We start from the raw sequence: 13,882 nt of genomic DNA, 5'->3' as shown, positions 1-13,882 counted from the left end.
GTCAGAGTGCCTCTCAGTGTGTCGGGTTCTCTAGCTTAGCATGGCTACCAGTTCTCTTCCTCTATCTCCTGCTTTCACCTGCTCCGTGTGTCAGATGTTTAGTTACTCCTCTGCCTCCTTTAGTGGTAATGGTACATGTAACAAATGTAGTCTTTTTGTAGTTTTGGAGGCAAGGTTATCTGAATTGGAAGCTCGGCTCTGCACTGTTGAAAACCACCCGATAGCGAGCCAGGCCCCTTTAGTCAGTGCGGAGCCACCTAGCGTAGCTAGCTCTGTTAGTCGTCCCCGAGCAGATCCCGAGCAGCCGGGACTTAAGAGTGGCTGGGTGACTGTCAGGAAGAGGAGTCATAGTCCTAAAGTCAAGCCCGTGGTTCACCATCAACCTGTCCACGTTTCAAATAGATTTTCCCCACTCAGCGACACACCCGCTGAGGAGAAAACCCTGGTAATTGGCAGCTCTATAGTCAGAAACGTGGCATTAGCGACACCAGCGACCATAGTCAAATGCATTCCAGGGGCCAGAGCGGGCGACATAGAATCCTATTTAAAACTGCTGGCTAAGGATAAACGTAAATACGGTAAAATAGTTATTCACGTCGGCGGTAATGACACCCGGTTACGCCAATCGGAGGTCACTAAAATTAATGTTGCATCGGTGTGTAATTTTGCCAAAACAATGTCGGACTCCGTAGTTTTCTCTGGTCCCCTGCCAAATCTGACCAGTGATGACATGTTTAGCCGCATGTCCTCATTCAATCGCTGGTTGTCTAGATGGAAATATGGACGAATTTATTAGTCATCCAAAAACATGACAACCCAGGGTTGAGACCAGGATGCAGAGTTGTAGTCTAACACACTTCTCTGCGGCTTCCCACCTGATGCTGCCCCCCCCCTCAATCAAAAAACACAAAAGGAGCAAATCCTCTTGTGCAAAAAAAAAATTTAAAACAAAAACTTTAACTGAACAAAAACATCAAACTATTAAATGTGGTTTGCTGAATATTAGATCTCTCCCTTCGAAGTCTCTGTTAGTGAATGATTTGATTTGTGATCATCATATTGATATATTTTGTTTTACAGAAACCTGGCTGCAGCAGGAGGATAATGTTAGCATTAATGAATCAACTCCCTCTGACTATTTAAATGTTCACGTTCCTCGAACCACAGGTAGAGGAGGAGGAGTGGCAGCTATCTTCAGATCAGGGTTACTAATCAGTCCTAGACCCAAGATTAGTTTTAGCTCTTTTGAATCTCTGATTCTCAGTTTTTCCCACCCAAAGTGGAAATCACAAAAACCTCTTGTGTTTGTTGTTGTGTATCGTCCACCTGACCCTTATTCTGAGTTTCTCTCTGAATTCTCAGAGTTTTTATCCCAGTTAGTGCTGAGTACAGATAAAGTCATTGTAGTGGGTGACTTTAATATTCATGTAGATGTTGAAAATGACAGCCTAAATATTAACTTTAATTCTATATTAGACTCTATTGGATTTTCTCAAAGTGTTCACAGACCTACTCACTGCTTTAATCATACCCTTGACCTTGTGCTGACTTATGGCATTGAGAGTGAACAGTCAACAGTGTTCTCTCATAACCCTGTCTTGTCTGACCATTTTTTAATAACTTTTGAATTTACATTACTTGACTACACGGTTTCTGAGAAGAATTCTACATATAGAAGGTGTCTGTCAGAGAATGCTGTAACCAGATTTAAAGAGTTGATTTCATCATCCTTTTCTTCTCAGCCATGTGCTGATATGACAGAGGACGGCTACCTACATTTTACTCCAGTAGAACTTGACTCTCTTGTTGACAGCACTATAGCTTCAATGCGTACAACACTGGACAATGTTGCCCCTCTGAAAAGGAAGGTAATCAGTCAGAAGAGGTTGGCTCCTTGGTATAATTCACAGCTGCGTGCGTTAAAGCAGACTGCAAGAAAGCTGGAGAGACAGTGGAGTTCCTCTAATTTAGAAGAGTCTCAATTAGTCTGGAAAGATAGTTTAATAACGTATAAGAAAGCACTTCGTAAAGCTAGAACTGCTTATTATTCATTATTGATAGAAGAGAATAAGGTTTCTTTTCAGCACTGTTGCCAGGCTGACAAAGAGTCCAAGCTCTGTTGAGCCATGTATTCCTTTAACTCTCAGCAGTGATGATTTCATGAGATTCTTCATCAATAAAATTGTTTCTATCAGAGAGAAGATTAATGGAATCCTTCCCATTATTATCACTGATGTATCATCAAGTAGAGCAGCTTTAGAAGTATCTTTCGAACCTGAAATGTATTTAGACAGCTTCTGTCCCGATCTTTCTGAGCTAACAACAGCAATAGTCTCTTCTAAACCATCAACTTGTATGTTAGACCCAATCCCAACCAGACTGTTCAAGGAGGTTTTCCCCTTAATTGACACTTCCATATTGGACTTGATCAATCGGTCTTTGTTGATAGGATATGTACCTCAGACTTTTAAGGTTGCTGTAATTAAACCTTTACTTAAAAAACCTACTCTTGATTCAGAAGTGTTGGCTAATTATCGACCTATATCCAATCTCCCTTTTTTGTCTAAAGTTCTTGAAAAAATAGTTGCAGTTCAACTTTGTGATCATTTACATAGAAATAATCTGTTTGAAGAGTTTCAGTCAGGATTCAGAGTGCATCATAGCACAGAAACAGCACTGGTGAAAGTTACCAATGATCTCCTCTTAGCCTCTGATAGCGGACTTGTTTCTGTGCTTGTCCTGTTGGATCTCAGTGCTGCATTTGATACGATCGATCACAGCATTCTGTTACAGAGACTTGAACATGTTATTGGGATTAAAGGAACTGCATTAGGCTGGTTTAAGTCATATTTATCTGATAGATTCCAGTTTGTTCTTGTAAATGAATCTTCCTCACATGTTGGCGTATGTCATGGAGTTCCTCAGGGTTCTGTGCTTGGACCGATTCTTTTTACTTTATACATGCTTCCATTAGGTAACATTATCAGACAGCATGGCATAAATTTCCATTGTTATGCTGATGATACTCAGCTGTACTTATCTATGAAACCAGATGAAACCAACAGGTTGGTCAGACTACAAGCCTGTCTTAAAGACAAAGACCTGGATGACTCAGAACTGTCTGCTTTTAAATTCAGACAAAACTGAAGTTGTTCTCTTTGGACCTGAGCGCTTCAGGAAGAAATTGTCTAGTTATATAGTTACTCTAGATGGTATTTCCCTGGCTTCTAGTTCTACAGTGAGGAACCTTGGAGTTATTTTTGACCAGAATTTATCATTTGACGCACATATAAAACTGGTTTCTAGGACTGCCTTCTTTCACCTTCGTAATATTGCTAAAATCAGGAACATCCTGTCTCAGGGTGATGCAGAGAAACTAGTCCATGCATTTGTTACTTCAAGATTGGACTACTGTAATTCCTTATTATTGGGCTGTCCCACATATTCTCTGAAAAGCCTCCAGCTGATCCAAAATGCTGCAGCCAGAGTTCTGATGAGAACTAACAGGAGACATCATGTTTCTCCAGTTTTAGCTTCTCTTCATTGGCTTCCTGTTAAATTCAGAATAGAATTTAAGATTCTTCTTCTCACATATAAAGTTCTTAATGACCGAGCTCCATCATATCTTAAAGATTTAATTATAAGGTATTTTCCTAACAGAGCACTTCGCTCCCAAACTGCAGGTTTACTTGTTGTTCCAAGAGTTTCTAAAAGTAGAATGGGAGGTAGAGCCTTCAGTTATCAGGCCCCTCACTTGTGGAATAAGCTGCCAGTAAATGTCCGGGAAGCAGACACCCTTTCCACTTTTAAGATTAGGCTTAAAACTTTCCTTTTCGATAAAGCTTATAGTTAGGGATGGCTCAGGTAATCCTGAAACATCCCATAGTTAAGCTGCTATAGGCTTAGACTGCTGAGGGACCTCATCTGTCACACCTTTCCTCACTTTGCTCTCTTTTTTCCCCCCGTTTAATTTCACAATTGATTTTATGTACATGTGACATTATTGTGGTTATTAACGTATGTTTCCCTGTTCCAACAGATATCCTTTGAATGGCGTTATGGTGTTTTTCCCCCTTCTTTTCCCTCTTTTCTGTCTTCTCAAACCCCAGCTGGTCGAGGCGGATGGCCACCCTTCCTGAGTCTGGTTCTGCCAGAGGTTTCTTCCTGTTAAAAGGGAGTCGTTCCTTTCCACAGTTGCCTCAGGCACGCTCAGGACGGGAGATTGGACTGAAGACAACTTTCGGTGCAATCTGTTGGTTTCCTTAGCTAGGATATTAATTTTTTGAATTGGCTCTATATGAATTAATTGGATTATGATTACAATGAATTGAATTCCAATTGGCTTGAATTGGACTATATTACTTAAGTGCCTTGAGATGACAATTGTTGGAATCTGGCGCTATATAAATAAAATTGAATTGAATTGAATTGAATAGTCTTACTTATTTAACGCAGTCTCACTTGGTTTGTCATTAGATTAATGTTGCTGTAGAGATGCTATTGTTAAAGGTCTCTGTGGAAAGATGTCCTGACATTTTCAAATTGGCTACAATTTTAACAATGAATCAACATTGTTATTGTCTCGTGCTGTTGCCGATCTTTTCTTTTTTTTTCTTTGCTGTTAGGTAAAATGTTTGCGATAAGGCTTATGATTTCATTCCGACACTAAATAATGTGTGCATGCCAGGATGATTATTTTTCGGTGTTGGTGGGTCTGTAAGGCCCTTTTCTTTGTATGCTTGACATAGTTTGGCCCTTGGGGGACATTAGTTGGGGTAACCTGCTATACGTTAATGTGATTTCTTTTCTACATGTACAACTGACGGACTTTGACCACTTTCAAACCATACCCCTGTCAACACAGACCTACAGGTAACCTTTAAGGGGTTATTCAACATAATGGAAGTAACTGTGTATGTGCCACAGCACAGTGAATGTGTGGAAATGTTATTTTGGAACCTTTTGGGAAGAAACAATGTTTTGTCATTTGAATCCAGAGAAGTTTCGAAAACAGTTTGCTCGACTGCTTTTTTTTCAACATTCCCTTTGAGGCAGCTTTAGTTTTGTACCATCTCAGGGTGTCCATTCTGAACTGGTCCTGTCCAATGCAGTCATAAACGGCTTCTTCAAAAGTTTCTTGGGAGACAGACGAAGACAAACCCATCTGTTGACAAAGAAGTTCTTTCTGTAGAGGACAAAAAAGAAAATCCCATAAATGGATGTATCTTTTTGTCTTTTCACCTCCTCTATGTTTAGACTAAGATAATCACAATAAAATCTTACATCAAGCATGTGCACATGACACTTTAAAAAAAAAGAAAAAAAAAAAGAAATCGGAGGTTCTGAAAACTGGAATGACACAACCTGATAATGCGGTTGGAGATGGAATCATTCTGCATGCAGCTTGACTCGAATAGGTCTAAGCACTCTGTACATACCCGAAAGTTAAATATTTTTATCTTTTAAGTGTAATTGTATATTAATACAGCAGAATTCCAAATATAGCAGCTCTCATTCACATGTTTTTTGCTGTTACTTATGTTAGAGGGCTACACTTAACAGCAAATGTGCTTTAAAGATTGTGTCAACTCGTAGTCTTTAAAGCATTTTTGGACTGATGCTACATCCCTATCGACAAATAATCCATGTGATCTGTAATTAAAACGGTTTTAACAGTTCCTTTCATGAACTACTGATGTTAAAGTTATGTACATCATTTATCCCCATCCAATCACTGCAAATGTCATTCATAGCATCATTGATTTAAATTTGTGACTTAAGCACAGTGTGTGCGAGAATTGCGCCGGGGAAAAGGTGAGGCTGATTAACCGGGGGACCACAGCCGCTGACGACGCTCACAACCCGCCGCTTCTACTTCTTCTGCCGCCGGAAGCGGCCAAAGGGGCTGGGCTTATATGTATAGCAACTAGCAGATATATATAATAATCCATCCATACATCGGTTCCCTCTTTCACCATGGATCATACTCTGGGCAGCCTTCTTTGTGTTTCTTTGTGTTTGCGCTCTGCCGTTTTCCACTTTTTTCCGCTTTCATAATCCAGATCGGCCCTAATTGGCTGTCGTCGCGTCAATTCTCATTTGCATAAAGTTGAGCCTTTCTCAACTCTTGAAGCTCACAAAGCTCATGAAGCTCACAACGCGCTGCTCACAACGCCGGCCGCTCATCGACACCAGCTTACATTGAAAATGAATGGCAGCTGGCCGTTCTCGCCGCTTTTGGTGGCACACTTTACGCACGGGATTGTTAACATTTGCACACAGAGACGACCAGGGGCTTGTTAGACAGATCTTAAGCTGTAGTTTAACCAGCAAAAAACAGCAAGTTACTAACTTTAACCACCAACTATGATGCTGTGAAGACGGGATAGAAATTGGGGGCGCACATGCTCAATGCACTTCATGGGGAATAATATTAGGTCAATTACACAAATAATTGACCTAATAAAGGTAAAAAGAATTAAATTCAGATTATATATGACATATGAATTACCAAGAAGCCACACAGTGCCAGCTTGTAGTCTGTTCCCAATAATTCTGTTACTGAATGTATGAATCGTGCGTTGAACCAGGCCACCCCCACAAAGCATTTACGCATCACATACGATCTGTACATTGATGGAATGAAAATGCTTCCTGTTGATATACAAATTCATCATGTGATGGGCTTTTATAGCACTGTGTGTGCAGTCGATAAATCCGATTACATTAGGAAAACTGGCTCTCGCTTCAAATTGCGCTTCAATGTTGGCCTGGGAATTTGATATACCTGCTGAGATGCAGATAATTCCGTCCCACTCGGCTGGCATGGCTCGACTCAGGGTTGACTAGCACAGTCCCAATCGGTTGGCCAGCTCCCTCTGGAATACCCCGGTTGCTTAAACCCTCGAGTGCACGTCACCTGTGGCACGAGCAGCGCATGGCCCCTCGCTGTGTTGCGCTCTGCGCAGTTCCAGGAGGATTGCCCTCAAAACGGCTGATGAGCCAGTTGTCATCATGTGCCAGCAAATCCTCTCTGTCTCTTAAAACACGCTTTCTTCCAATTGCACCATTTACAATGTCTTCCAATACCATTAAAGCAGCCATTGTCTTTTAATAGTATGCACTGCACGACTTTGCAGATACTTTTATATCCACTCGTGTAATTGCAGGCACATGGGTATGTTAATTGTTCATCAGTGTTAACTGTCCGTGTGTCTCAAATGTGCACGTCACTCAGTCTGAGGACAAATTATGTTGACATTTATTAATTATAACAGTTTCCCAACATCACCTCTAAGCATCAACAGCTGTTGAAAAGTGCGTACGACTGCCCTGAAGTTTGCGTGAGGCACCGCACATTTCCACGGTCATTCCGCTCTTGGTACATCTGATCGTTGACAAGAAAAAGTGCGCCACTTTTTTGTGCGCAAGTACCCTTTGAGGCCCCAGGAGAGCAATACTGTGTGTGTGTGTGTGAGAGAGAGAGAGAGACTTGAGAATTAACACCAGTCTGTCTCTCAGTCATAACAACGCAGATGGGAACAATTAAAACCGTGAAACTCCTCATCTACCTGTGTCTGTCTGGTAAGCAGCTTGTAGTTTTTTTGCTTCACTCCACACTTTGAGCTACCTATTAATCTTTTAAAGACACAAGCATTCGCAGCCTCCTGGAACGAAACTGTACGGTGTCAATAATGACGATAAGATGTGAAAACATTAAGAAGAGCTTCTCTGACATTAAACTGTCATGCAGTCTAATGCAGTCTCTTCAGCTTCCACTGTAACAGCGTCATTCATGACAGCACCCGCTCCTCACACCTGATTAGGGCCAAAAGTTTAAAACTGAAAAATAACTTTGCTTTTCTTTGTACAATTTTTTCACCCTAATTTCAAGTTCAAAATCTGACTTTCAGTTTCAAAACATATTTTTCTAATTTCAAATATGTTTTTTCAAATTGAATATCATAATTTTAGGATCATGATAACTGCACAACATTCAAGTAACTGACCTGTGCAGTGAATTTGGCCATATACACATGTTCATGATCTCCACAAAGAAAATTAGAAGTGGCAAAGTATCTTGAAAGTTCCATACTCACATCTTACGTCCTAGATTACACTCCTGTGCATGTATACTGGAACACGAACGGTGAGCTAGTTAAATCGCATAGTTGAGCTATAACTGTAGCTTGGCTACTGTCCATTTAACTGTATTGACTATGTTTAGTTTGAGATCTAAGGAATATGTCAGCACTGTGAATCCCTTTTCATTGCGAAAGGATAAAAGGTGACATACATTTGCAGTAAACCTATTAGTGACAGAAAGCGTTCGCTAAATAAAACTTTGATGCTCTTGGCTTAAATAGACTTGTGGAACTTCTGCAGTCACCAGCTTCTGGTAGATGAGCTATGAAAAATAATCAAGCAAATGACATGGAGCAGGAAGAAGCAGGGTGTATTGCTCAGAGACTGCTGTTAAAGTATTAAAGCAGTTTGTAAAAATCCTAAGCCGAGCTGCTTACCCAGGAAATGGGAAGGGAGGTGGGCTGGAGGATGGGGCTGGGCTCAGTGTTGATCAGACCAAGTTTAACTAAAGCAGTCATGGCCGTTGAGAATCCCTGTGGGACAGAGCAAATGAGAGTCAATAGTGAAAGCAAGAAACAAAACATTCAGCTATCCATTGTCCATGGTGGATTATTCTATTTGGGGTCATAGGAGGCTGAATCCCCTGGACACGTTGTCAGTGCATAAGAGCATGAACAAAGACAAACACACACAAAACCAAACCTATGATCATTCTGAAATGAACCAGTAAAGTAAAAAGTTATTGTTCTGTGGGAGGAAACCAAAGCACTTCAAGAAAACTCTTGCAGATCTATGTGTATACATATGTATATATATATATATATATATATATATTGCTTGGAATGAACTGGACAAATTTGGAATTTATTGAACTGGAACTGATTGGATTAATATTGTATCACAAAGAATTGGATTGTAATTGGCTCGAATTTTTCAATTCAATGATTTGACGCTATATAAATTGAAAATACTAATTCAATTGAAGTTCAGCACCCTGAAATTGTACACTGAGGAGAAGGAGGAACATCAGGGGCTAGTGAGAGTCAGAGCCACTATTCAGGATGAAACAACAGGAATATATCAGGAAGATGGCCCCCAGTGATGAACTGCTAGAACAGTAGAGGAGGAACCATCATGGAAGGATAAGCCTCTGCATGACATGTACCACCGACAGACTGAAGAAGTGGCTGATATCAAGAAGCCCTATTGGTGGCTGGAAAAGGCTGGTCTGAAAGACAGTATGGAGGCGCTAATCATGGCAGCTCTAAAACAGGCCCTGAGCACAAGAGCAACCCGAGGCCAGAGTCTACTACTCCTGACAGGACCCCAGATGCAGGCCTCTGAGACAGTCCAGCACATAGTAGTGTGGTGTAAGATGCAGGCAGATCCAGCATACATGGAAAATCATAACCAAGTTGCGGTGTACAGTGTACAGGAACATCTGTGCCAAGTGTGGGTTGGAAGTCATAAAGTCGAAGTGTGAGATACTACCAAAGGTAGTGTAAAATGACCGAACTAAGATTAGGAACATTAGGAATCCCTGAATCTCCCAGGCCTTTCAGAGGACTGGAGCTTGAAAGGGGGGGGGTTCAGCCCATAAGAAGGACGGTGTGGCTAGATATATATAAACACGCATGTAAACGTATATATCTAGATATAGATATGCAGAGATTCTTTGCCCTAGTCCTCTTTCACACATACTAATTAATTCTAAGGCTTGTTGCTTGTTGTGTTTGTATGTTAAATTTGCATTGTACCTTGAAGCGCAGGGTTCCTCTGATGAGTGTGTGTGCAGTCTGAATGCCGTATGGCTCAGCGTACTTTGTGCTATCACGGTTTGGAAATCCCTCCAGACTGAAACCTGGGAGAAAATCCATTGATGTGGAAGAATCCATCAGAGTCCCACCTGCTGGGATGCTCACCACCTAAAACACACAACAACACACCTGGGTTTTTTCTTCTGAAAAAAAGCATTATAATAACATGCCCTCATATAATAAAATAAATGCATATTTAGCATTTATAATCTTCTGAGGTTTCTTTACCTGGTTGTTTTTGAGGAATATGGCAGGGCTGATGGTGTTGAGGAGGACGCCATATGGACTCCAGCTGAACTTGTAGCGAAGAGGATTGTCTGAACACTCAGGAGCAGGGAGTCCACCACAGAATGAGCTGTAAGACTCCACCTAAACAACATAATACTCAAAAGTGTAACTTCATTTGGTATCATTTAACTTACTCAGTGCTGTTACATGCGGGCAATTGGATCGGATTAATGGCTAAATTACAATAAGATTGAGTTATTCAGCTCATGTAACAAGCTTAATCCGACAAGAAATCGAATCGGAACGGGTTACTTGCGATCAAATTAGGACCCCGGGATAACTCGATCTGATTGCCCACTTAACGTGCCTGGAGACGACAGTGGAAAGGATCGAGCGTTCTGCGCATGTTCGAGATTTTTTTCCCGCGATCGTCACCCGGACGTCGAAGGAGACGATATTACTGTTGTTGTCGCCACCGTCAGAAAGATACAAACAACACGATGGAGAATGTGCCATTGTGCATTGCATTTTTGCCATAACCATGCTCATCACAAATGTAGGGGGACGTAGCTTCATCTTGCTCTTTGTTCGCCATCTTTCTCGAATGCCTTAGTTTTGCTGTTGTTGGTGGTGAAGACGTCAACAGGAAGTGGCTCTATTACCGATAGTTGAAATGGGTACAGCGCCACCTATCTACTGTGGTATTGCATGCTTTGTGCCAGTGATTCGATTCATTCACCACCATGTAACAAAGGATAATTACCCTTGCTCAGATAAGGAGCATAACCCAACTATAGCTATAATCGAGTTAATCTCATCATGTAAACCCACTGACTGACTGATCCTATTACTCCTGTAGATCAGGGTTAAAAGTATGTTTGATTTGATTTTTGAAGGCTAGATAATAATATGTGAAAATACAGTAATTCTTTACAATCAAAAGTCCGGCCAGTTATATGGGGTTGAAGTGATTATGATTATTATAGTAAATAGGACTGTATCATTGAAGTGCCTTGAGATAACATTTGTTGTGATTTACCGCTATATAAATAAACTGAATTGAAGTGGCTTGTGTGGTAAAGTAGCCATCTTTCAGTTGGAAGAATGGCAGTTGAGTCCCAAGATCCTTGAAGTGTCCTTGAGCAACATACAGAACCTATACATTGCCCCTCATATGCTTTTTGGTGTGTGTTTGCAGACAATAAAGCGCTGCAATAAAGCCCTTTTTGTCATGCAAAAAGGGGAAGAGTTGGACAGATGAGCCATTTTTTACTGATGTGGCCCTAAAATGGAAAATATGACAGAGGTTCAATGAAAGCATTTTATCAATTTTCAGAATGTTTACTATCAATGTAAAAAAGGGTTTTCAATGGCTTCTCTATTAAAGTTTTCCCTTGGCTCAATTTGCCCCAGGCTCAGCTTAAGTTGCTCTGAGTTATTGTCAAACTTTCCTCATCTTGAGATGATTATTTCTTAAATGATTAATTCTAATGATTTAATCAAATTATTAAATCTAAATATTTTTCAACATGTTCTCAACAGAAGAACATATGTGTTGCTGGATGGATGGTGGCTGCCCACTGAATCCTACTGCTTATCTCTCGTTCACATGTGACTCACAAGCAGGTCAACTCCCAAAACACAACTGCGCAAAAATTAGTGAAAAGCCTGGAAAAACACAAAAACTAATCCACATCTTTCTTTTCTATCCCAGCAGAAAGCTATTTAAAAAGTTGGACAACTCCTGACCAACTCAGCTAATCAGCAGCAGGATAATATGGGTAGCCACCATGCATGAAATAACACAGAGCAACAAGGAAAATCTTTGGTTGATAAAATACTGACAAAGTAAGTTACTGATGCAAAATCGATGTGGTGTAAAATGCATTACACTTTTTTTTTTTTTTTTACATCTGAACCTTTGTGAACGTAGCAGTCAGAAACATGTTTTTTTGTAATGGATTTGTGGCTGTCATGGAAAAAAACCTCTAAGCATTAAGACTTTATTTCTCTCTCTCACAAACATGCATAGCATGTATTAACTCACAGTACAGCCATCAGCTTTGGCCTTGTCAATACAGTCCATGGCCAGCATGTGATCGATGCCAGGGTCCACTCCCATCTCATTCACAATGGTGATGCCTGCCTCCTCCGCACTGGCACCCAACACACACACACACACAAACACACACACACACAGGTATTGTGTCACTGAGCACAAAAAAAAACAAACTAGTAATTTGCATAAACATATTACCTAATTGCCTAATATTCATCAGGTTTGATTTACCCTGAATTATACATTTTATTTTTTCATTTCAAATTTGAATCTGTTCTCTTTCCTCTCGTGTCAGAATCTTAATATGTTTCTATATGGGCTTAAATTAGTCTCAAAAATAACTGCAAATGCACAGGGGGTGACCTACAAATATGCCTTGAGTTGCACATGTGTTTTTCTATCCACAAATACAAATTTCCTGTTTGTAACTGGTGTGTTGGTTTTACAAATGTATGTGTATTTGTAAATATACCATTTTCTATTTATAAAAGAAAAGGCCATTTGTGAAACTGAAAATTTTGTTTGTGAAAAAAAAAAACATTTGTAAAACTGAAAATTGTGTTTGTGAATCGCGACTCAACATTTATGGATGGTGTTTTTGTTGCTAGTCTGTAGTTTTAAAGTTTTAGTTTTATTTCAGCCACCTTTGTGTTGTTTTCAGTCAATTTCAGTCCCCTAAATACCAGGTGTTTACCAGGTAAATATATGGTAATTCATAGCGTCTTCTTGCGTAATTACCACCAGTATAAGAAGGTAAATATACGGAAACTACAGCTGAAGTACAAAGTATTTAGCTGGTAAAATATTTTACAGCATGCTAATTGCCAGGTATTAACCAGGTAAAACATAGAATGTTCTTGTGTAATTTACACTAGTAAATGAAGGTAAATACAGGGAAAATACAGCCGAAGTGCAAAGTATTTACCAGGTAACATACATTGAAATTACAGTGTATTATTGGTAATTACTGCTGGTAAATATAAAATACTGAGAAACTACAACTGAAGCACTAAGAAGAAAATCTCCACTACTGCCCATCTTTTCAACTGAGTACCATGTAGTTGACATGGTACTCAGTCAACTACATGGTACTCAATTGTATTTTTCAGTCAAATCACTGTACATTTATTTCTACTTAGAGATTCTAATTCTAAACAGGAAAAACAGGAAAGCCTGTTTCCCAACATGGCCGTAGCCATAGATGATGAAAGCTAACGTTGTTAACAGGTGCAGTGTAGTTTTGTTGTAATTCTATAAAGAACAACTACAGTGACTTACAGAACATTCTTAAAACTGAAAAGAATTATGCTGAATTCTATCCAACAGAAGATGTTATACAATTGATCAACAATTGTACAATCAATCGACAATTAAACTTTAATAAATCCTTTTAAATCTAAAATGTTGTGTACTTGGTCATCACCTGCTCTGGAGTTCTTTCATGGCGGGACTCAGGTAGCTGGCAGTCACCATGTTTACCTTTCTTTTGATGCAGTGTTTGGCGATGAGTGGGTGGAATGAGTACGGCAGCATGCTGAGGAGCAGGGAAAAGAGATAATGTTCAAACATGCCCTCTGAATTCATCTAAAGTTGTTTTGGGCTTAGTTAGAGTGTGTAGAGTAGAGTTGAGTTGGAACAAATATATATAAAGATATATTGCACATATTTGTCTACACCATTACTTAGAGAGAAA

General features: G+C 40.0%; 1 protein-coding gene across 3 annotated transcripts in view; it reads right to left on the bottom strand.

Annotated features, from left to right (window-relative positions):
- Positions 1-13,882, bottom strand: part of aass (aminoadipate-semialdehyde synthase) — a 47,010-nt gene that overhangs the window by 6,650 nt on the left and 26,478 nt on the right. For all 3 annotated transcript variants that reach the window (XM_072386457.1, XM_072386458.1, XM_072386459.1), the window contains exons 16-21: positions 13,613-13,723; positions 12,178-12,286; positions 10,131-10,271; positions 9,843-10,010; positions 8,523-8,618; positions 5,070-5,185 (exon numbers count right to left, since the gene is read on the bottom strand). In XM_072386457.1, the coding sequence (XP_072242558.1) occupies positions 5,070-5,185; positions 8,523-8,618; positions 9,843-10,010; positions 10,131-10,271; positions 12,178-12,286; positions 13,613-13,723 (741 nt within the window). The remainder of the gene's footprint in view (positions 1-5,069; positions 5,186-8,522; positions 8,619-9,842; positions 10,011-10,130; positions 10,272-12,177; positions 12,287-13,612; positions 13,724-13,882) is intronic.

The sequence above is a fragment of the Leuresthes tenuis genome, unplaced genomic scaffold, assembly GCF_036924035.1.
Source record: "Leuresthes tenuis unplaced genomic scaffold, fLeuTen1.0.hap1 SCAF_5, whole genome shotgun sequence".
In the NCBI taxonomy this organism is placed as follows: domain Eukaryota; kingdom Metazoa; phylum Chordata; class Actinopteri; order Atheriniformes; family Atherinopsidae; genus Leuresthes; species Leuresthes tenuis.
This window is presented reverse-complemented; position numbering and strand designations above follow the sequence as displayed.